General features: G+C 32.9%; 1 protein-coding gene across 4 annotated transcripts in view; it reads right to left on the bottom strand.

Annotated features, from left to right (window-relative positions):
• The window catches only part of LOC116463464 (platelet-derived growth factor C), a 268,783-nt gene that overhangs the window by 82,880 nt on the left and 160,969 nt on the right, over positions 1–24,934 (bottom strand). For 2 of the 4 annotated variants that reach the window (XM_058434654.1, XM_032146582.2), the window contains exons 2-3: positions 20,267–20,327; positions 8,616–8,811 (exon numbers count right to left, since the gene is read on the bottom strand). Coding sequence is in view for 2 of the 4 variants with exons in the window: in XM_058434653.1 (XP_058290636.1) it covers positions 8,616–8,811 (196 nt within the window). In the remaining 2 variants the exon portion in view is untranslated. The remainder of the gene's footprint in view (positions 1–8,615; positions 8,812–20,266; positions 20,328–24,934) is intronic. The other 2 variants (XM_058434653.1, XM_032146580.2) reach the window with 1 other exon arrangement.

Here is a 24,934-nt window from a genome sequence, read left to right as displayed (position 1 = left end):
CTTTCAAATAAAAAGCATTGGGACGATTTAAAGGTTTTCTTTGCACACAAGTGCACAGGCAACCCTATTCCCATTCCTACCCAGAGTGATAACAAAGAAAAAAGTAGTGGTAATAGAGCAACAGGCTTTCTATTAATCCATCAAGCAGAAAAAAAGTTAGCCAAGCTCTAAGTCTGAGAAAATATGTACCTCTAAAGTTTTGTGTTTGAGAAATAACAAAGTATCTCCAACTAAAAAATAAGAAAATCCCTCCAAGGAGGGATTGCCTTCAATCTCTCCTTTAACATACTCTGCATGCTTCTATCAGCATTCTCTTCATAAAATATAGACCAGTACATGACCCTGTTCTGCAACAAAGCCATTTCTTCTGATAGCCTAAAAAGGGAAGTTCCAATCTCTCAGCATAGTAGTCAAGGTTACTCACAATTTGATCCTCTCTACCATTACACACCCACCACTTACCACACCTCCAAGGCATCTCAGGCTCCAGAGAAACACATCGTTCTCAAATTATTTTCTCTATCTCCAGTCTAACACTATTTGTAGTTCTCATTTATCTGCAACCCACCTGTTATTTTATTTTCAGTAACTGTTCCTGAGTATCCATTAGGTACTAGTCAGCTACTGACGTCTTGCCTATTCTTCAAGGCCCAGTATACATTACTTTCCCATATATCTCCTCATTATGACTAATCTTTCTATGCTTCAATACTTAGATTACTTCTTATTTAAAGCCACAGCACTGTAGCAGACACTATGTTTGCCTACACAACTACAATGCACCCTCCTCTTCTTCCTTAAAGCTTTGGTGATCTGTTTAGGTCACTGGTATGGTTCGAATGTTTGTGTCCTTGCAAAACTCGTATGTGAAATCCTAACCCCTAAGGTGATGGTATTTGAAGGTAGGGTATTTGGGAAGTGATTAGGTCATGAACGGGATCAGCAGTCTTATAGAAGAGGCCCATGTGAGATCCCTCGCCCATTTAACAATGGGAAGACACAGAGAGAAGACAGTCATCTTTGAACCAGGAAGCTGGTCCTCCATCGCCAGATACACAATCTGCTGGTGCCTTGATCTTGGCCTTCCCAGCATCCAGAACTGTGAGAAATAAAATTCTGTGCTTTATAAGCCACCCAGTTTATGGTTTGTTACAGCAGTCCAAACAGGATGAGACAGTAACCACCATGCATGTGCTCCAGCACAGATGGGCTCCTAAAGCAAGTCTTGGGGATATGTAATGAACACTTTAAGCCAATCTGCTTCCCCTTCCCCTTGCCAGCGGCTGAGGTAGGCATACCACAGAAAGGAACCATAGCATCTTCCACAACACCAGGCAAACGTTCTTAGCTGACCTTATAGTAGGGTTCCCACAACATATCTTAAAGAGGTACTGAATTTTTTGTTTGTTTGTTTATCCTGTCTTTTTCCTGCTATCATGAACAAGACTGAAATTGTGAATTACAGTCCAAAACCCAGTTACATATTCTCAGGAGTGGTAGTAACTGTGGTGAGAACCAAAACCAGCTTGGACAATAAGGACCAAAACCACCTACCCTACCCAGTTCACTGTTTACAGTAACTTATCTATTTTATTGTCTTCAGTAGACTCCAGGAGATTCTTGCCAAGGACAATAACTTTACTGTTCATTATAGGAACTTCCCAAAAGAACTGTTAACTCCTTCAACTGAAGCATCAACAGTTTACTACCTAATACTACTGAACTCCTGTCCTAAAAATCCTTGCCTTGCTATTTCTGCTTCTTCTAAACTATTATATCCTGATTCTTGCCCAATCCTAATCAAGTCCCCACACTGAAAAATTCATCTTAGACCAAACTCCAAATTAACAAAATCTGGTTTAGCTTTTCTTCCTCCAATTCACTGTTAAACTTGTCAAGGTAAAATTTTCCATCAGCACAGAAAGCAAATAAACTCAGCTCTGTTTTCTCAACATAGTGTCTTGGTGTCTTAGAAGCTAGCATTTAGTTAGTTAAATTGTTCTCAATTATGTATTTGGCATAGGGCAAACATTGATTGGCTTTAGATATTTATAAGTTCAGTGTGCACTTCTAAAGTAGTCATTAAAAACAGACATTGATGTACAGTCTAAATTAGTAGAAAAGAAAAATGGAATAAGAAAACAAGCTAAATGAATGCAAGAAAGGAAACTGAAGCAATAGAAAATGAGTACAAAATAAGGAATAGAATAGAATCCAAAATATCCATACAAACAATCAATGTACTAGATTAAATTCCACCGTGAAAATATGAATATTTCTTTTGAAATTTTTTAATGCTACTCAAGTTCCTTTCTAGAGAGACAACTATAACATACACAGACACACATACTAACATGACTGGACACATACAAACAAGGACATAAGAAAGTTGAAAGTAAAAGAATGGAAAGAATGCCAGACAAAAATAACCAAAATTACTTGATGTTGCTACATTAACATTAGGCATAATATACTTCTTGAGGCTAAAACAAAAGATTAGTAACAATAAAGAATATTACATTTCTGAAATTGTATGCATCAACTAACATAATTTTAAATGATATACAGCTTTCAACAGACCAACAAGGTGAAATTTGCAAATATATGTAACCTCTATTAAAATAATTTAATGCAACTGTCTCAGAAATTGATATATCACAAAGAAAATATCAGAAAAGATACAGATGCTGTGCACAACTGCAAAAATTGATGTAATAGGAACATAAATACACTACTGCAAGAACATGCATTCTTTGAACAAAGAATATTTGAAAAAACTAAATATCTGAAGCAAATGAAGCAATTATTAAATTTCAAACAACCTAATTCTTTATTCAAAACACAATTAACTTAGAAACCTATAACTGCATTTTAAAAACTCATATATATATTAAAATTTAAAAATTGTTTCTATATAATCTATGCTTTAAAAGAAGAGAACAATAGATACTGTAAAAATTTTGAACTGGGCAGAATATAAAATACCACATTATCAAAATTGGCAGGGCGCATCTACAGAATATCTATAAAGAAATTATTAAGTTTATATGAGCAATTTAAAAATAAAACAATGAAAATAACATTCAACTTCAGAAGTTAGTACTTCATAACAGAACAAAGGACATAATGAATTTAAGGAAATAAATTAAAAAAAAAATATATATATATACAGAGAGAGAAGCTAGCCATGTGGAGAAAGAGTTGTGCTTTGTGGAAAATTATTCATAATTTCTGCTTTGAATAATTCCCTCTTGGCTATCTAATTCCAATTCTATCGGAGCTCAGCACCTTTCATTGCCTTTGAACTATTTTACAACTCAGTAAGGTATAAATGATTTATATCAAATAAAAATAATTATTGTCTATAGACATATAAATAAACTATGTCCAGTGGAAGTTTAATTGACTTCTCTCCCTCACTGTGGAAGAGGCCAATTTTGCCTCCATTTGCACATTTATTTCTATATTCCCAATCTATAATTGTGTCTGTTCTTTGAATTGTTATTAAACCGGTTATAACATCTGATTGACCCCTTTATTAATAAGTTAAATAAAACATTTAATACGTGTTCACTTAATATCTACAGAGAAGTCATAATTGTACCTTTTGAAAACATTATTCTTTAATAGTCATAACAGAGCCAAAATTTGTTTCTTTGAAAGAACAATGAATAAACCAAACCATAGGCAAGACTAAGTGAGGAAACAGAAAAGCAAAGCAAAATGAAGAGGAGTGAGCACAAAACAATATTAGCAATAAAACAAAAGACATAAAGATGCAGCAGAAATTAAAATCTATTAAAGACACATTGTGAAAATACTAATGACAATACAACTGAAAACTTCAAAAAAATGCCTAGAAAACATAAAATGAATAACTGTCTTTAAAAGTGGACTCATAAATGGATGCTAAAAAAATTGGGTGACAGACTGTCACAGAACAAGATTTGCATGTTTTTAAAGTATATCCCCATAAATCACATTAATTACAATGTGGAAAAACAAAGCACATCCACAACAGAGAAATCTGGTGGATAGTCATCAAACTCATGTCACTGATAATGCAAGAAAGTGACATTATAAGCAATCAGAAATACTTACAAAGAGCATTCTGGCCAATATATTTAAGCCGAACCTAATTATGAAGAAATATGCAGATAAATTAATATTGAGAGACCTAATTATGAAGAAATATTCAGATAAATTAATATTGAGAGACAGTTTGTAGAATGGGCAGGAATTGTTCAAAATATTAATGTCATGAAAGGTAAGAAAAGACAAGAAGACTCTTCCAGACTAAAGAAGACGAAAGAGTTACAATAACCAAATGCAATTATAATGTTTTATTAGATCAAAAAGATGAAAAATGATTAAAAAACATTTGGGGATGACGGGAAACACTGGGTAAGAGTTTCATATTAATGTTAAATTTATTTCACATGATACTGCTACTGATGTTCGATGGGAAATATCCTTGTTCTTAAACAACACACAGTGGGTACAAAGTGTCATAATGTTGGCAGCTTACTTTTAAATTCAAAAGAAAAGAATAATAAAGATATTTTCCCTAAGGGGAAAGTGCTTCTTAGCAAAATAAAGACGAAGGAAAGTACTTCAAATGATAAAGTAAATTGAAGGAAAACAAAACATAAACCTTCATCAACCATCATACTCAATATTGACATGTTAACAGCAAACCCTTCAGTCCCAGTGGCCGCAGATGGAACAATTTCAGCAAGAAAGTTAATAATGATAGATTTTGCTTATGACACAAATAATAAAATAAATATTATTAATTTTTACTAATATAAATGACAGAAGGAAGAAATGAAAAAAGGAAGGACAGACAAACCTTCTTTGCTGAAGAATTCCAAATAATATATGCATATACCCTTTAGGAGGTGGAGCATAATCAGTATCTCCTTGAGTGTGGGCTAGAGTAAGCGACATACATCCAAATAATAGAATATGAAAGGAAAATATATTACCGTAGCAGAGCAGAAGCCCAGCAGATACCACCATACATAAGTGATCAAAGCTAACATCATCACTAATAAGTAAGGCTGGTTGTATGTACCTCCTGATATGTTAAGGGCATATCACCTATTTGGAATTCTTCCACAAAACTTATAATCTCAGTGTAAGCATGACAAAACATGTGAACAATCTAAACTGGGAGGACATTCTACAAAATACCTGTCCGTACTCTTCAAAACTGTCTAGTCATGAGACACAAGGAAAGAGAAACAGTCACAGATTCTAGGTGACTAATGAGACATTACAACTAAATGCAACAAGTTTAATCTGAAGAAGATCCTGAAACAGAAAAAGGTGATAAACTGGAAAAACTGCTGACATCCAAATAAGACCTGTAGTTTAGTTAATAATACTGTATGAATATTGATTTCTTAGTTATGCAAATATGCCAAAGTTATGTAGGATGCTAACACTGGAGGAACCTGGGTTAAAAGTATACAAAACTCTCTGTACTATCTTTACATCTTGTAAATCTAAAGTTATTCCAAATCTTAAAGTTTAAGTTAAAACAAACAATAAAAGCAGGAAGAAGACAAAGGTATATACTAATTCAATCAACAACATAATAAGAGATAGAAAAGGAACAGTAAAAGATTCGGAAGGAAAAAATCTTTCTTCTCACAAAAGATATCATCTTTTGCATAAATAAAATACAATTTCCACAACAATGTCAAAATAAATGAAAAAGCTTAACAAGTTTTCTAGACATAAGATCAATACTAAAAAATTGATTGCATTTCTAAATACCAGCAATATACAGTTAGAAAATGTAGTGTCAAAAAAAGATTTTAGCAATAGCCTATTAGGAATCTAGAACTAACTCTAAATAATGGATGTGCAACATCATTATGAATAAAATTTTAAAACCATATAGACATTAAACAAGACTCCAATAAATGGAGCAATGTAAATAAAGTTCTCCATTTGTAAATAAAGCAATGTAAATAAAGGACAGAGTCATTATTACTGTGATGTCAGTTGTCTTCAAAATGATCTATACATTCAATGTTCTTACAATAAAAATAACAACAGTAGTTTTTAATGAACTTTACAACTATTTCTCAAGGTTGAAAACAGTAGCTTTCAATGAACTCTACAACCAATTTTTATACTAAAAAGCAAAACAGCCAGAATGCTCCAAAATGGGAATAAAACAAGGTGAGATTTGCTTATCACAAAGCTTCTAGAATGCTACAGCAGTTAAGACATGTCATTCAATTAAGAAAAACAAAATTGACCAAAGTAACAGAAGAAACAGAGCAGACTACATATAGAAACCCGATCTGCAAGCCAGCTGACTTTGCACTTCATTGGGGAAAAGAATGACTATTCAATAAATGATGCTGGCATACTATTGGATACCCTCCTGTAAAACCTCATACCACAAACATAAATAAATTCCAGATAAATAAAGAAAAATTAAAGGCAAAATTTAAATAGCCAAACAGATCAATACAAAAGGAGCAAAAGACATGAGCAGGCATGATAAAAAGGTAATATGAATGGCTGATAATGAATATAAAAATTTCTCAACCTTATTAGTAATCAGAAAAAATAAAACCAATGATAAGGTACAATTTCACACTTACCCATATTACAAGTTTTTAAAAGACAGATCAGAAGTTGGTGAGAATGCTGTGCAACAAAAATTTTTGTATATTGTTGGGAATTGTATAAACTGATAACTTTGAAAAAGCAATTTAACTCTACCTGGTAAAGCTGAAAATATAAATGTCTTAAAACACAGAAACCATTGTCAGAAAGTCTCAAAGTTTTATTGCTCCTTTGCACAAGGAGAACTGGAAAAAATTCAAACGTTCATCAAAGCAGAAGACACAAAAAAGGTTGATTATTTCTATGATGAAATATTATACATCAAAGACAACAAATGATCTAATAAGCTATCTGCCTCAATATGAACTAATTTTAAAAGCATAATTTTTTTTAGTTTTGCTTGTTCTGAAACATATGTTAAATCATAAAAGAAAGCACATAGTATTACTCCATTGATACATATTTCAAAACAGCCAAGGAATTAACTATTTTTGTAAGATCACACATAGAGAAATATGTACTTCTTATAAAATTATAGAGAAAATCAGGAGAATGAGTAACAAAATTTAGGACAATGATCATATTTGCAGTGACAAGAAGAAGGTGTAATCAGGAAGGAATACGGGTAGCGGGTGTCACATGGCTCTCTTGGTGTTGACCTGTGGGAATTGGAACTCTGGGAGAAAGCACAAGAAAGTGCTAATAATACTCCAGTGACTGCTACTTTTGTAATGAAGTCCTTTGTCTCTGACCCAGAAGTCTCTTGTCTTCCATTAGCATCCACAAAAGGGATAGGATTACTTACTACTTTGCAAGTAGGGCAAAATCTTACACCCCTTGTAATTTTTGACAAGACTATGTTTATATATAAAAAAAAGACAAAAGGTGCAGTACAGCATGATGAAAAACTGCCTAAATAGGTGTTAGGAAAAATGGGTTTAGCATTTGTTTAGGTACAAAATCGGAATGAGATCTAGGGCATCTGCTTTACTCCTCCGGTCGTCTCTAAAGATAATCAGGGTAGCTTCTAGTTCTCAAAGTCTAAAATTATAGATGTAAGGAAAAAAAAAAACATGAAATGCACAGTCACAGAAAGAACAAATGTGAAGAATATGTAACCATGTAAATGCTAAAGATAAAAACTGTGATGACAGCAAGTACAAAGTTTATTTCATTTGTACTGAAATATTTATCTGTAATATACCATGAGATGAAAATTCTCTTTTAACTTGTATATCAAAGAGAAAACAAAAAATCCAGTGAAGAAGTTCAAGTAAAATATTTTCATGTTATACAAATGTCATTGAAGTGAAAAATCTTTAGTAAGACCACCCAACCTTGACAAGTGTATTCATATGGGATTTACAGAGTAATATTTGTATGACATACAGTAGGTGGTCTTTTGCGTGGGTGAAATACTCCAGCTGACTTTGGTTCATGAATGCTTCTAGGATAATTATGACGAATTCCTACCTGGCAAGGCATAACGTTAGCCTAAATATCTAATGCTGCTTTCTGAACTATATTTCTTTTTTGTGATGTAATATTCAAACTTCTTAGTCCTGTGCATGTGTATGTATCCAGGTAATATGTACCCGTGGACAGAGCTTTTTCTTTCAGTAGCTTATCATTTATTTTATTGATTTGGCAATGAGGAAGGTCAAATACAAGATTTTTAGCACTAACTGCAACTTAGGTTTTCTAGCACAACTACATTCCTTTATACAGCTTTGTATTCTCTATTCCTTATTTTAAATGGTTTTATTCCACATATGCTTTTTACCATAAATTATATTAAATAATTTTAGAAGTAGGTAGAAAACAATGACTTTGTATGCACAATGTGTCTTCCGATTTTAAATGAAGACTTCAAATAAAACATAGCTTCGATAAGGCTGGAAGTTTCTTAGATCATCAGAAAAATAAAACAAAAGATGTCATTTAAAATCAGATCATCAAAATTAAGCAATTTGAAAGACTTCAACAGTTGTTACATTGTTGGGATTTCAAGTATGATCACTTACTTGCATATGTCATCTTCTGGGTCTTCAAGCCCAAATCTTTCATCAAAGGTAAGTTGTATCCATACATTTTCCTCTACTGCTACTAATCTCCATACCAAGACCGTATTTCTTGGATAAGTATGAGGAAACCTTGGGCTGTGAATACTTCCATTAGTAGATACAGCAATAATTCTCTCATGCTGAGGATCTTGTACTCCTAAAGCAAAAACATAGACATAGACATACATTTAGATTTCAAAAATTATAGGTATCAAAGCAAGTGTTTATTATTCACACTTTACCTCAGACAAGTGCTGAGTGTGTTTTATATGATATATGCCAAATACCACTCTTTCCAGAACTGATCCAGAAAAAAGATTATTTTATCATTATTGAATAAAAACCTGTTTCATATTTATACTTGAAAAAACATAGCAAATTACTCTTTTAAGGAATTTAATTACTGAAATGTCAACTACAAACTCTTTTGGAGTCCTAAAATCACAATAAAGCTGAGTTAAGATTCAAATTTCTGAGAATTTATCAAATATGAGACATTTAAGAATAAAAATAAACTAGATATAATTCTATTTTAAAAAATACAAATAATGATTTCAATTCTCTAACTTAAAAATAAAAGCTGCAGAGCTACAGTCAACTAATTATTCAAAGATTTGCATTAATTTTATATATGGCAAAATAAGAAGGGTATTAAGATAGTTGAAGAAAGTGAAATGTGAGGATAAAAGAGGCAGAAGTGGATTAGTAGAAAAGACTGTTTTCACCTTTTCTCACTGATCTTTGAAATGTCAATTAGCATAGCATACCACACACTATTTATAGCTTCTAACCTCTTTTTATTACCATTGCTTTAGGAACTGAGCTGGCAAAACATTCTTAGTAACAGCTCATTATTTGGACCCATAACTTCTGGGAAAAACAAAAGAGGTATGCAATACAAGTTCAGAGCTTCACATGAACTGGAATTACTAAATAACCTCAAATCTTAAATGACTCTGAAAAGTAAAGCAAGATCAAAATAATGGTCTCAATTTCTTGTTATAAGGTATCTATTGGCAGTACATGAAAATATTAAAATATAAAAAAGTTGCAGGACTTCTCAATGCATGAATACACAAATATGAATTCTAAATCTCCAAGGGCAGAGTATAGTACAAAATGGCTTCCAAGTTTATTAGGCAATATTTTTCACATTTATGAAATGCTAAAATATACTGTTAATAATATCTCTCTTCCTTTTTATTAAAATGTTGGGGACAGAATTGAGGGAAAGGGCAAGTTAGCACTGCTGAGAAAAGAAATATTCCTATACCCAACCAGTTGAGAGTTAATAATGAGATGAAACCCACAATTGAGAAGTTATAAAATAAGCAGTCATTGAACCACTCCAAAAAATGTAAGAACTAGGCTAGTTATAGGCTCCGGGCCATAAAAATCCATGTAAGGGCCGTCGTGGTGGCTCACGCCTGTAAGCCCAGCACTTTGGGAGGCCCAGGCGCGTGGATCACGAGGTCAGGAGATTGAGACCACGGTGAAACCCCGTCTCTACTAAAAATACAAAAAATTAACCGGGCACGGTGGCGGGCACCTGTAGCCCAGCTACTCGGGAGGCTGAGGCAGGAGAATGGCGTGAACCCCAAAGGCGGAGCTTGCAGTGAGCGGAGCTCCCCCCACCGCCAGCCAGGGCGGGAGAGAGAGAGACACTCCCTCACAAAAAAAAAAAAAAAAATCCGTGTAAGGATGCCAACTTCCAATGAGAAAACAAACAAACAAACAAAAAAACTTTTAAATATCCCTTATTGAATTTCTAATACTATTTTATTTTAAAAAAAGTAAAAGCCTTAGACTGGACATTGAACATATGAAGTGATGTGCATGATAGGATATCTGACAATTTTATAATGCAACTTTTATATATTCATAATATCACAACAGTCTTTAGCAATGCCTCATTGGTATTCATAATTTGGAGATATGCTGCACAACACTGAACACTGTATTTGCAATAAGATCATGGAGAGATTACCATTACTTTATAAGCACCATTATTCATTCATTTGCCCCTCAACATCCACTGTCTTATATATACTTAATTACTCTCCAAAATAAGGTAAGTATCATTGTATTCACTGCCTTTTGGATATGTGCCATCAAGCTGTGTAAGGGAGTTTACTAAGTCCTATGAAATGACGACATTTTAGATTAAACCCTACATTTTTCTTCTTTCTTCCTTTTGTCTTTGTATTATAGTTTTCTGCCATTTCCTCCTCTTCATTTATTTCACTTCCAGAAACCTAAGTCCCTTTCCACCAACCTATTCTCTGTCTCTCTACTCAATATCTTAAAGTCTGTATCTTCTTTTATCTTCGCACCAGTGATCTCACTTCCTTTATGATAGGTAGAATTCTAAAATGATCTCCAAGTGTCTCTCATCCTTTCATAATCCTCTCCTTGAGTGTGTGAAATCTAATGGGATATTACTCCCATGATTAGGTTAGTTGACTTTGAGTTAATCATATTTGGGTGGGTCTAACTTTATCAAGTGAGTCCACAAGATAAACTGGGTCCTTTCTAAACCCAGAGAAATTTCAAAATGTGAGAGATACTTCAACAGGAGGCTGATTCTTTATTTCTGGCTTTGAAAATGCAGGAAGCCATGTGCCAATGGATGTGGGAAACCTCTGGAAGCTGAGAACAGTCTAAGAATGACAGCCAGCAAGGAAACAAACACCTCAGTTCTAAAAGATTGAGGACCCTGGTCAGCTTGGAAGCAGACTGTTCTCCGCAGCCTCCAGAAAGGAGTCTAGTCTGGACTCCTCTGCTCACCTTTATCTGAACCTTCTAAGACCCTGAACAAGAATCCAGTCACGTGGTGCCTGGAAGTCTAACTGACAGAACTGAAGTTGATAAAGGATACTTTAAACTGTTAAATTTGTAGAAATTTCTTACATAATATTAGAAAACTAATACACTTTCTATCGCACACAAAGCTGTTTGAATTATGGGTATTTCTTTTTGCTCACAATTGTGAGCACTAATTACAGTAACTGCAGCTACTTTTCATTTAGTATTTATGTTAATCAAAATATGTTAACATTATTTCACATTAATAAAATACAATTTAAGAATGTTGCTGTAGGAAACTTCCTGAAAGACACAATGTCAAGGGTTGTATATTAGTTAGACTATGATTCATGTTAAAGAACAACCTGTTTAATCCTAAACTACCCCAAATAATTGTAACATTTTATTTATGAGATATAATTAAATAACTGAATGCTACCAATCTTCTCAGTGCTTAAATTTTTCCTCAGCAGTAAGCACCCTATATAGAACATGTTTCCTCTTAATAGATGCTAATATTTGATACTGCTATTGGCTGTAATAATGTATATATAATAATCAACACCTTTTCTACACATATTATTTAGCACAAGTGCATCTCCAAGAATATAGAAGGAACTATAAAGTTAGATGAATTATCTACATAGACAAATTTTATTAAGAAAATAATGCTCGGCCCAGGCAGTGTGGCTCCTGTCTGTAATCCCAGCATTTTGGGAGATAGAGGCAGGTGGATCCCTTAAGCTCAGGAGTTTGAGACCAGCCTGGGCAACATGGTGAAACCTTGTCTCTAGAAAAAATACAAAAATTAGCTGGACATGGTGGCATGTGCCTTCAGTCCCAGCTACTTGGGAGGCTGAAGTGGAAGGATCGCTTAAGCCCAGGAGGTTGAGGCTACAGTGAGCTGTGATGGCACCACTGAACTCCAGCCTTGGTGACAGAGCAAGACTTTGCCTCAAAAATAAAAAAGCAAAACATTAAAAAGAAAGTAATAATCATAAACTCCTGAAACTTAAATTCATTAACTATTTGCAAATATTTCTTTCAAAAATGAGTTTCTCCCTATTGTCCAAAGTTTCTTCCGATAATCTACATATTTCAGAGGTACTTATAGTAATTTATATCAATAGTCCTTCTCATTTTGGCAACTAGTATTCTCAATGAATTATTTTTTACAATCAGATTTATTAAAACCTAGCATCTACCCTATTTTGCTTCAAAACAAATGCCTTTTATCCAAGGCATTCATTACAAATATAGCAGTGTTTGGCATATAATTGAGAACGATACATGGCTATTAAAAGATCTGAATTCTATTTTTATATCTGCAGTCATAAAGCGCATGGCTAAAATATATATACTTAAGTTTGTGTTTACATCTTTTTTTTTCCTTTATAATTCACTATTCAATTAGACTATAATTAAACATAATTTAAAGACTGAAAATCTGGGCCTTATTTGTGGTAAAAAAAAAAAAAAAAAAAGTAAATTTTCTTTTAAGTTAAATTGCTGCTCCCAAAAAATTCATCTTGAAATGCAAGGAGGTTTGCCACCAAACACTTATGATTTGCAGATGACTGTCAAAGCTTTATGTAAATCCCAAGCAACTAGGCCTATAATCAGAAGAAGAAAGAAAAAGAAGCAACAAACATTAAGTTTACCAAATTAAGACACTGTGCTTATCTTCTGTTGTTTTAACAGTCATTTTTTTGAACATATAACTTTACTAGTATTTTAGGGATGAGAAAAGTACCCACTTGAGAATATTTTATTGAACATTTGCTTTTCCTATATCCAACAGACAGTATACTCAAACTACCAAAAAAAAAACAAACATTTATAGTCAAATCACTAAAATATTTATCACGTGATCCTTGAATACTTGTATACTTTAACAAGAATCAATCTTGTACATCTTAGATAATGAGCTTGACATGAAAAATGAAAATATGTATAAATACTACATTTTAAAAATTATAGACAATTTCAGATTACCATACCCAACCCCTCTTAAGGTAGAGGTACTGGAAACTAAAATGAATAAAAAAATTTAAAAAGGAAAAGAAGAGAGATTAATGATGTAAATACTGTAAAATTGTTGACTATATGTGTATATATGCAGTTCATTTATATGGAATCACTATATATCTGTAAGTAGCCAGTTTAGCACTTAAAATCAAAGCAATTCTATAATGTTTACCATGCATTACATACTCTTGGTTCCTTTAAAAAAATATTTATTGTGGGTGAAAGAAGGTGGTAGTAAGAGAATCATAAAATGCAATTCAAAGTATAATCCCTCAAAATGCTACATTATTAATAAAGTTAACACTAACGAGGAAGTTTCTGGATAACAAACAACTCCTAAAAAAGCATCCATGTCTTTATGCTAATGTTTTACATCGATTTTAGCAGAAAAGAAACGTTAGATTAAAATTAGGTAAAAAGAAGTAGGTCTCTAATCTTGGTTTAGTTTAGCAGTTGTGGATTCTGCTCCTCTGTTTCACATAGGCAAGACTGTAGGAGCATGTCACCAGTAAACAGATCGGCCCCACGGATGTCCTGTGACATTTTGGATGTGTTTGCTTGCGAATATGTTATTTTCAAACTACGTAAAAATACATTTCTCTTAGAGTGAGATGCATGTATTTCCCATTCTTACTCTATAAATTGATAATACACACATTCATCCATTTAATTTGTGCTTTGCTATGCTCACCGTTTTTTTCACCTTTGATAATTTTTCTATATCCTAATGTTGCTAGTTTGTGGATATAGCTATTTCTGCATCTGCTTTCAATCTCCTTAATTCTCAACTAACAAAATTCACTTTTTTTTTTTTTTTTTAGAGGGAGTCTCCTGTTGCCAGGCTGGAGTGCAGGGGCGCGATCTCGGATCACTGCAAGCTCCGCCTCCCAGGTTCACGACGCCATTCTTCTGCTTCAGCCTCCTGAGTAGCTGGGACTACAGGCGCCCACCACCGCACCCAGCTAATTTTTTTGCATTTTTAGTAGAGACGGGGTTTCACCGTGGTCTCGATCTCCTGACCTCGTGATCCACCTGCCTCGGCCACAAAATTCACTTTTAACAACTGTTAGTGAAAATCATTGACATATAGATAGATGATAGATAGATAGATAGATAGATAGATAGATAGATAGATAGATAGATAGATATACAGATAGATAGTTTCACTGGCTCCATGAGCTGGTGTGTTTTTGCCTAGGAAATCCAGAGTAACTTCATCCTAATCTTATTTGATTCTGTAGAGAGAAGGTATACTTGAGGTCCACAGAGCAAACAAATCTCTCTCCATCAATTTCAAACTATATAGAATTACTCCATTTGCATGCTTAATATTTTAAATTCTATTAATATAAAAGTATAATGATGGGCTAGAGGGAAAACCGACTCTAGTTTCTGCTTTATCGTCATTTCCCATATCTTTAAGACAATAGCACAATGAAACAATCAACAAAGCTAGTGTTGGTTACCTCCAACTATTTGCCAATTACACAAATAAATATTCACTAAGGAAAAGTAAAAAAACTGATTGCTATATTCAGTAAACCATGGAACTACTACAATTATTTAGAATATGTCCAGTTGTGGCTCTTGAGCTTATCCCAGAAGACAGTTAATCACTTTATTCCTGAAATTAAGAAATAACCAAAATTATATATTAAGAACCTGTTATGTTTCAAGTACTTCTACAGATGCTTAAAAATGAAGCTCTGTCCTCTTCATGCGATAACCTCTAGGGTTGTAATTTGGTTTCATTCCTAGACCAGCTATACTAGTAAATGAGCCAGTTTCAGATGTTACCTCTTTTGGAAGGCAATAATTGATTCCCGGTGTACACTCCCTTTAGGAGTGAATATTTTAATCATAATTTATGGATTCACTTTTCTACCACACCAAAATTCCTAGAAGGTCAGCTGTATTTATTGAAGCCTATAACCTGTTCCTGGCACATGGCACCACCTAATACCTATTGATACTCTAAAGAAACTTGACATTAAGCAAATGTGGCAGAAAACAATTTTACATATTACTTCAACAATTCATCCTTTACTCCTGAACTTCCACACGCTGTATAAGATAAAGATAATATGATTTACAATTTATAGACCCTAATAAAGTCCCTTAGTTTACATTTGATGTCTTACTCAAAGTTCATCCGTAATAACCTACAAACATATTTCAGCAGAAAGTGATAGGACTTAGAGTACGCATTATTGAGATTTGCCATTTTCTTAATGTACCTACTTATTTTGAAAATAGAACACATTTTATAATGTACCACACCTTGAGAATGCCACAGTTATAGTCATTATTTTATCTAAACTGTAAAATATGATCCATTTGATAATAAAATCTGTTATTTTAGGCAAGCCCCTTGATATCTGAGGGGTTTTTTTTTTTGATAAACTGGAGATAATCACAGGTTGATTTAAAGTTCAAATGAAATGATATTTGTATGAAATAATTACAAATCAGTATATAAGTACATGGAAAAACACTGGCCATCATATTCTGTTTAACTCAAATATTTTGTTTAACTCAAATAGAAGGAGAGAGAAAATTTACCCACACATACTAGGTTTCCTGATGTCATCAAAAAGAAGACATATGTAAGATATAACACATCATTGGTCATCTGTATAAGCCTTCTGATTTTACGAACATCAAATTGATTAAGCAAGGAGCAGTGATTTTTAGATAGTGATTTCAAATTTCTGATTTCTTTCTACAGCTTAATTAAAGGAGGAAAAGGAGCAACTTTGTAGAAATTTTACCATTTCTTTGACTTGATGCTGTCTTTAAAAAACACTTTGAAATTCTCATGAATCTAATAAGAAGTACAGAAACTCAACCACTAGCCTCTTGTCTATGAGCTTTGGTAAGAAATGGGGGCCTGTGTTCAGGAAGTACACAGCAAAGCTTCCATATGCAATGAAGGAATGTTAATATAGCAAGCATCTTCTCATCATCTCTCAACACCACTATGAAGTAGCCACTGAATAAAGGTTGAACTGACCCTAGCCAGAAGTATTCCTGGAAAATCAATATAAGCCCATTTCCCTTACTGTGTGTATCACTCAGATAGGCCAATCAGAGTAAATACAATGGCTTTTTCCCAAAAGTTGGGGAGAAGACAATTTTAGGTATAGAAGAGAGACTTCAAACTCCTGCACCCATTTAGCCATCATAATGTATTCTAGCCTAATGAAAAAGTTGATGCATAAAAGTGGGCAGATATACGGTAGTATTGAAAAATGTAGCTAGATCCCATTTCAAATCACACAATAAAATCACCACAACTCTAGGTTTCTCAGTGTTGTGAATAAATAAACAACTTTTATTATTAAGCCAATAAGAGTTAGAACTTTCTATACTTACAGCCAAAATAATTATATGGTGAATATATGTTTGGGTTTCTCTGGAATAGCCTTATTTAAGTCTGTTATCCTGGTGCGATTATTATTATGAGTGCCACTATTTCTGCCCTTGAAAATATCCCAATTTGCATCATAAAAGACTCAGCAGAGACGATCTATAAAATTTTTCTGGCACTGAAGCATGTGATACAGAAATGTTCATAATTTGACAACATGTTATTTTTGCCTTAAGGTAAAGGTAAAAAAAAATCTTATTTTTGTTCTATACAATGGGATATGACATTTTAAAATGAAGGCTCAATTATGGAAGAAAAATAAGCAATAATCTTCTTACCTATTATGAAATAGGATAAATGGCCAAGTATATAAACACAGAATCTCCTCAAAGCCTTTATTACATACCAATTAGTAATGAATATAATTGCATACACACAAATTGCACACCCCGCTTAGTGAAACATGTTTGGCAATACTATAATTTTTTTATTCTGTTAAATTGTACATTAAAGAGGCCAAAACCAGAATGTGGAAGAAAAAAAATTAGGAGTAATTCATATTACAAAAGAAGCATTCACCTTAAAGGTTCACTATTGATTTTTTAAATATGTAATCTACTCTCTTATTGAATTAAAATTAGAAAGTTCACATAAAATATTAGGCACTCTAAAATATTTGAAGCAGAATAATACATTTACACCTAATAATACTGTCGTGGCAAAAACTGGCTAATGTGGTTAACCACAAATTCACATTATATATCCTTTAAACAAACAACTTTAAGGAAAATATTTTCAATAAAGAATTTCATCTGTTTTGGAGACTAAGCATCTGTTAATTTTCTACCTGTGTTGGACATATAATTTACAACATTCAGAGCAGAATTTACAAGCAATTTAAAATATGGAAAGTAGTTACCTATTACTTTGTGAGCATACAACATCTAAATAAAGTACTGACATTTTGACAGGAAGACGTTTAAAATTTACCAACGAAAGTAACAACAAAAAGATAACCAAAACAAATTTACTATTTCATAGAAAAAAATGCAAATAAGCCCATCAGTTTATGCTTTTAATGAATATTTAAAAGATACTTAAAATTCTCTTTTTAAGCTCTGAATTGAGCAAAACAAATGAATTTTAAAAAATAAAATAGAAACATTCATTTTAGTCTTACTATATTCAGATTAATATATTAATGCTGAAAATGAGACTTTACTGCTTCCTGTTACATTTAGCATTTTAGCTTCAAAAGTGAATGCATATAATGTATATGTGATGAACCTATGATTTTCTTAGGAATGCTAATTGAGGGCAAGAAAAATACTAAATTAGGTCACTTCTATACAAATCATGTCCTTCTATCTTATGTGATTAAATAATGTCAATAAGTGATAAAGTGTTTACAATTACATACATGATATTTGAAATTCAGAAGTTATATTTGTAGCAAGATGTTTGGTTTCAGCAGTAATTCCACATAACTCTATCAGGTATAAATAAAGGGCAATTATCCTGGGACATGATTGCCCCTCACAGACTAAGTTTAAACAAAATATGCTCGTGAATGTCCTATCCATTCAGCCCTGCTAGAAAAATTACCTCCCTACCCCACGCTCCTAACCTGTAACCATTTTTGTCAATCTTAAAGTGATGTAAAAATACGAAAAATATAAACATTAGGTTTTTAAAGAAATTAAAACCATAAATTAATAAGAAAGCTTGGATAGTTTGTGGGAAGATGGGTTGCTTAAATTTTATTTCTCAAAGCAAAGACATTTTTAATACCAATGAGAACACCCAATTGTGCTGTTATTCCACCTCAGCACACATTGTTTTTATCATCTAGCTGGCCTATAAAAAAAAAAGAGTGAAAAGCTTAAACATGAAGATTTTAAGTATCCTTTATTCTAGAATTTGCTTGACTATAACAACTAGCAAAATTCTTCAGCAACAGCTAGCTTTATGACAACAGCTTTCAAATTGATCTGAAGATCAAGGGACAGTGGGACTAAAAGAGGAGCTGAAACAGAATGGAATCGATTCGAGAAGACGTAGGCTTTTATTCAAAATAGGGACTGAACTGACTTTATGGGGCTCACCAAAAGTTCTGTTAGCAAGGTGAGATCATTCTCTAACACCCCATTATCACTAGTTCCTTCAACATTATTGAAAAATACCTACTTCCTTGTCTTCTGATCTCAGGGCCAACTCTGAAGAGTTATCTGTCAGACTGGACAGACTGGACATTGTCAGATGCCACAAGAAGATCTGAGTGTCCTCCTTTATGGCATTTGCACTGTTTATGTGAGTGTAATCCCCTACCCAGCAAATGGACCGGCTGCATTCATGACCTTCGAGCAAGTGAACAGACATGTTAGAATACCATTTCCTTGACAATTCTTTTCCATGAAATCTAATTCTGTAGTTGAAAACTCTCCACTATGTTCCTTATAAATCCATCCATCCCTCTAAAAGAAATGTTCCACTATCTAAAGAAAGAAAGCAAAGATATGAACAAACACCTGACACGGCGTGCGGAGGAGAAAACTAATCGGGAAAAAAATGAACAAATTATACTTATTTAATTGCAGCAATAGTAATAATACTAATTATGTTGACAAATGTCTTTTACTTCTTTTCTCAAGTGTAGATATGGCTTTTTAAAGAAATATATGCATAATGCATAATGTAAGACAAAATATAAAGCTATTTAAAATATATGATTTAAACTTAAAGATCTATTACTGCACAACCACATAAACCCTCAAAGCATTTTTTATAGCAGTTATCATACTGCAACTTTTGATCACAGTGAAAAGTAAACCAAGGAAATTTCAAGATTTTTGAGGGAGAAGCAAAATATCAATTTTAAAAAGAACTGATATAATTATTACTGGTCAATTAACAAGAAACTTATTTAGTTCTTTCTGCTCAATTAAAATAATTATAAACAGTCAATGAAAAAATATAAGAAACAACAGAATAATAAATTCAATTTTGAGAAACATACTTCTACTCTTTCTAAATGATGGTAATAAAAATAATTTGCCAGGTAAAATTATCTCTAACATGTCAGAGAATATACAGAAGTGAGAATGTAGACATTTTTGCAGGTTAAAGATTATTAGGAATATGAGTGAAAACAGTTAAGAGGGCATTGGAATGACTACATGGAAACTTACTAAGTGCAAAGACAGAAAAGTGCTCCCATTATGAAAGGAAGGCATTCACATCCACACTTGCTCATGTTGAAGAATCAGGTAAGAGTATTGTACTACCTAAACAAATTCTCTTGCTCTAATATGGTTCATTGTATCAACCTTAATTACATGAAAGTACAACAGAGTTTCTAATAAGAAAAGTTTAAAAATTCAGAGTAAATAAAAATATACGTTTTGCTTACCTTTTAAATGTTCTTTCTCCTCTTTTCTATGCCAGTCCAGATGCTTGGATATAGTTCCTCCCTGCCAGTAGATGGAGATAGTAAAATTGAGTCTTTTGGTGACCTCGAATCCTAATCTAGGTGGTTCAGAATCTTCAATTTCAGATTTTGGAAGTTAAAAAAAATTTGAATGATTGGAAAGACACATAAGCTTGTAAAAATGACTATCTGAGTCAGTCAATGAACTTTTATTCATGGACATTTGTACTAATCTTTAAGGGAGCGGGTCTTGGCTGGCATAGAAAAAAATAAAAGAAAGAGCATTATTTGGAATAAAAGAAAGAGCATTATTTATTCTCGTGACTCTTCAATCTTCCCAGATCTTGCTCATTAACTCAACTAATAGCTATTGAGTATCTACTCAAAATTGCAGGTTACTAGCCAGATACTTTCATATACATTATCTTTTAATGCTTTTAGTAACCCTGCAAAGTAGCAATTACTATCCCTTAACATCTTGTCCCAGAAACTACATATTTAAAAGTTCCATATGGTAAGGTGACTCTTGCTTGCCAAGGTTTTGTAGTCCTCCCAATGGTGAGTTAAAGACTTCTCAGATTAAGGCAGAATAAGTTTCTTCTTGCTATTGATAAAGGGACCTTGAAGTTAGAAAATCATTTGCTAGTGTAAAAATTGGTTTTGTTTTCTTTTGTTTCAAATTAATACAAGTCCTCCAATAGCTTTCCAGGAAGAAATTTTAAAAGCAAAGGTGCAACCATTTTATAGAAATAAAATAAATCCTCTGAAATAAAACAGGATTCACGAATAGAGCCGCACAGAAGTGTTTGAGAATTGCACACTTAAGATCAAATTAATAGGGAAGAACATTAAAATCTGTGACTGCTGATAATGACTTACAGAAATGATAAAATTATTTTCATTTTCAAAGCTAATAGAAAGGCATGAGGTACCTCTTGAAGATGATAAAGAGAATAAACTGAAGAACATTCAAAATTGAACACTGATGAAACTACAAAATAATTCTTCCATTTTTTCACTCAGTTTAGTAAACCCATTGAATTTTAATTCAATGAAATATATCTCTTATCCTTATCATAGGCAAAGTCAAAGTTTTAATATTGCTTGTTGTCATGGTCTGTGAGTTGATTTCAACACAGCACACTTTGGGAGAATGGACATTACACAAATAATCCAAAAAACACCAATGCTAATTGTTTAAGATTGATATGATAAAAATAAAACTACTCTATTTTATAGAGTCACCTTAATGACTTTGCCCAAATGAATACAAACATATTTATCTCTCTCTCTCTCTCTTTTTTTTTTTTTTTTTGGTCACCCAGGCTGAGTGCAGTCTCTGCTCACTGCAACCTCTGCTGCCCAGGTTCAAGTAATTCTCCTGCCTCAGCCTCCGTAGTAGCTGGGATTACAGGCACCTGCCACCACGCCTGGCCAGTTTTTGTAGTTTTAGTAGAGACGGGGTTTCACCATCTTGGCCACGCTGGTCTTGAACCCCTGACCTCATGATCCATCCACCTCAGTCTCCCAAAGTACTTGGATTATAGGCCTGAGCCACCACAACTGGCCTATATATGTCTTTATAGTTCTTACAATGATTTTCCGATTACAAAAAACCTTCTCATACATAAGTTTTTACCAGCTAAAACAACAAATAAAAACTAATGGTATCATGCACACTTAATTCTTATGAAAACAGAATTAGTTGTCACAATAAATAGGGGTCATCGTATAATATCTTGTCTAAACAATACATTTTTGAGAATAAAAGAGAGTGATGTTATTAATTATGTCAGACTAACAGACATAAACTGTGAATATCCTCAGAAAAATTGGACGCTATATTTTTCCTGACAACATAAACCTTCAATACAAATCTTTTGAGTCTAAATACTATTTTCTTTCCACTATATTACACTACTCCAGGAAAAATTTCAACCTGGATGTTTGTGTGATTAATTCACAAGTGTATATTTTCCTATTGCCTCTTTATTCAACTCAGCCCACTGAGTGTAACTTTTTCTTTGTTTTCATAAACTTGCCACTAGCTGTTATATTTACAGTACTTTATATTAAAATAGGTAAAACAACAAAAACAGTAACAATTCTAATAACTTTAATAACTAACATGATCCTAATAATGGTTTTACTGCTTTTCAGTGGGTTATTTGTGGGGTGTTTCTAATATTACCAATGAAGTAAGAGACAACTTTACCAATTATTAATGATTTGCTGGATTCTGGCTTCACTCCACTACTTGAATCAGTAGGGTTAACATTAATTCTACTTCAAATTATAAATACACTTCCTGAATTTGATACTCTTAAAAAGTGGTAAATTTCATATTAACTTAAAGAAGACAAGAGATCATTTCAAATGTGTTTACTGATTAGGGTTAAAAATATGAAAAACTGAATCTTTATTAAACATTTCATATCCTTCACAATGAATTCAAGTTTCACATATATATTCATCTAATTATTTGATTACTTAGTTTTTAAAGTATCTGTGCATAATTTAATTAATAAAATCACTTTTTTTGCCAAAGCTTCTGTTTGTTTCTTGTTTTTTTGTTGTTGTTGTTTTGTTTTGGTTTAGTTCATTTGTTTGTTTGTTTTAACTACTGTATCTCCTAACGCATAGCACAGTGCCTCACACATAATAGACACTCAATAAATATTTGCTGACTGGCTAAACTGCCTAAGAAAAAAGTTTATATTTCACCTGCAAACATATTTACAAATAAAATTTGGTGGATAAAAAGGGTAACATAAGGGTTAGTTTCTGAACTATCATTGCTTACTGAAGGCCACTGTGTTAAGAATTGACTGAGATCCCCCATATTCTACAAAAAGACACCAGCGACTGATTACTGTGTCATAAAATCTGTTTCTATGGAATAGAGTTATATTAAATTCATCCTTGGAATTAATTCACCATGATATATGAGATCTCTGAAATAAAACTAGCAACTTCAAAAAAGTATCATATACACGAAGAAATTATTTTTTCCTTTCTGAAGTCAAAAGTCAAATATTGTTTTTAAAAAAATGCCATTTTCTTGGCTTGACTTGGGAAAAAAGTGTATACTAATCAATAACAAATTTGAGATTTTCTCTTCACAATTCCCCTCCCTCACCACAATTCCAAGATAAAACCTTGTTTTAGATGGCCTTTTTCTGTGCTAGATGTGGGGTTTGAAAGGTAATGTTTAGAACTGATGTTCTGGTGTTGTGGTATGGCAGTACAATATAGTAGCACCATTATGATAAAGAGCATGACAGTAAGGATGACCTAGACAGAAGAATATAATGATGAAGAAAGTTTTGAGACAAAAACAAACCTTAACATGATTTGCTAAATAATGTCTATAATCCTCTGTTCCTTTATAATTGCTCCAATTATAAAACTAGCCTTCAAAATTCCTCAAGTATGTTAAACTTCTGAACCAACTACTTAAAAACCAAAGTTATGTTTGATCCTTTTAAACCAATGGCTTGAGAAAGTTTTGAGAATCTGATGAAAGGTATGGATGGTCAAATCAGAAAATTATATATCTGTACAATCTAAAATTATATACACTCTCAGCGTTCACACAATACAATATAATGTCAAAACATTCACCAGACCCCTAGAAGCCATCTATGAACCACTTTATCTATGAAATCAAGGTTAAGAACCCTTTCTCCAAAAATAACTTTTTCATTATGAAGCAAAACAACGGATACATTTTTCACTTTAGGATTAGAAGATACACGTGTGCATACACAAACACACACACACACACACACACGCAGATACAAACACATACACAAAGTGGTCCAGCATGAACACAGGGATATCATTTCACATACTTCCAATGTAACTCTATAAAATTAGTTGATATACTGTCAGGAAAAACATATAGCCAATGTGTAATTTAGAACAATCTAGGAATTCTTTATATTACATAATTTTAAAAAATATTAACTTTTCTGGAGAAATTTAAAAAGCTTTTAATCAGAAAATGTATATAGAAAAGAATATAGTAGATAACTCAATTGCACATCCTTAAAAGGACGAATTTACTCCAATAGTTTTTAAGGGCAAATGACAAAAGCTGTTAACAATTTGGGGGCATCTAGAATGAGCTAGAAACTGTTAGTTGCTCATGTGAATTATCTTAAAGCTATACTCTAAAAGCCACTACCATCACCACTCTACCAATTAGAAAACTTCTAACTAGATTAAGACATTATGAACAAAGAGAAAAAAAAGTAATAAAAATCGTGAACCCCACCAGGGAGGAAGGTCCAAACCACAGGCATAGATTGATGACAAAGCTGCTTCCTTCTCTGGCAACTGTAAACAGTACCCTTGGGGTGAGTTGTAGCAGGAGTTCATGTATTTTAAAATGAGCAGTGGTTCTGTTGAGCCATGTAGGTGGGTCAGGTAGCATAAAATAGATTTAATTTGATCCTCGTTCTTTTTTGATTAAATTGATAGTGCTTCATTTAACAAAACACCATGAAAAGTTTTCCTCTACTCTTTTTCTTTTTAACAGGAAAAAAAGCTCATTTGGTCAGACTGAAAAGTAGTAACAAACACAAGGATTGCATATGTTGTATTTTTTAGTTCCTAAGGAATTGTTGAAATGACATAATTAAAATC

Source organism: Hylobates moloch, unplaced genomic scaffold, assembly GCF_009828535.3.
Source record: "Hylobates moloch isolate HMO894 unplaced genomic scaffold, HMol_V3 SCAFFOLD_37, whole genome shotgun sequence".
In the NCBI taxonomy this organism is placed as follows: domain Eukaryota; kingdom Metazoa; phylum Chordata; class Mammalia; order Primates; family Hylobatidae; genus Hylobates; species Hylobates moloch.
Note: the sequence above shows the minus strand (reverse complement) of the source record. Positions and strands in the feature narration are given on the sequence as shown.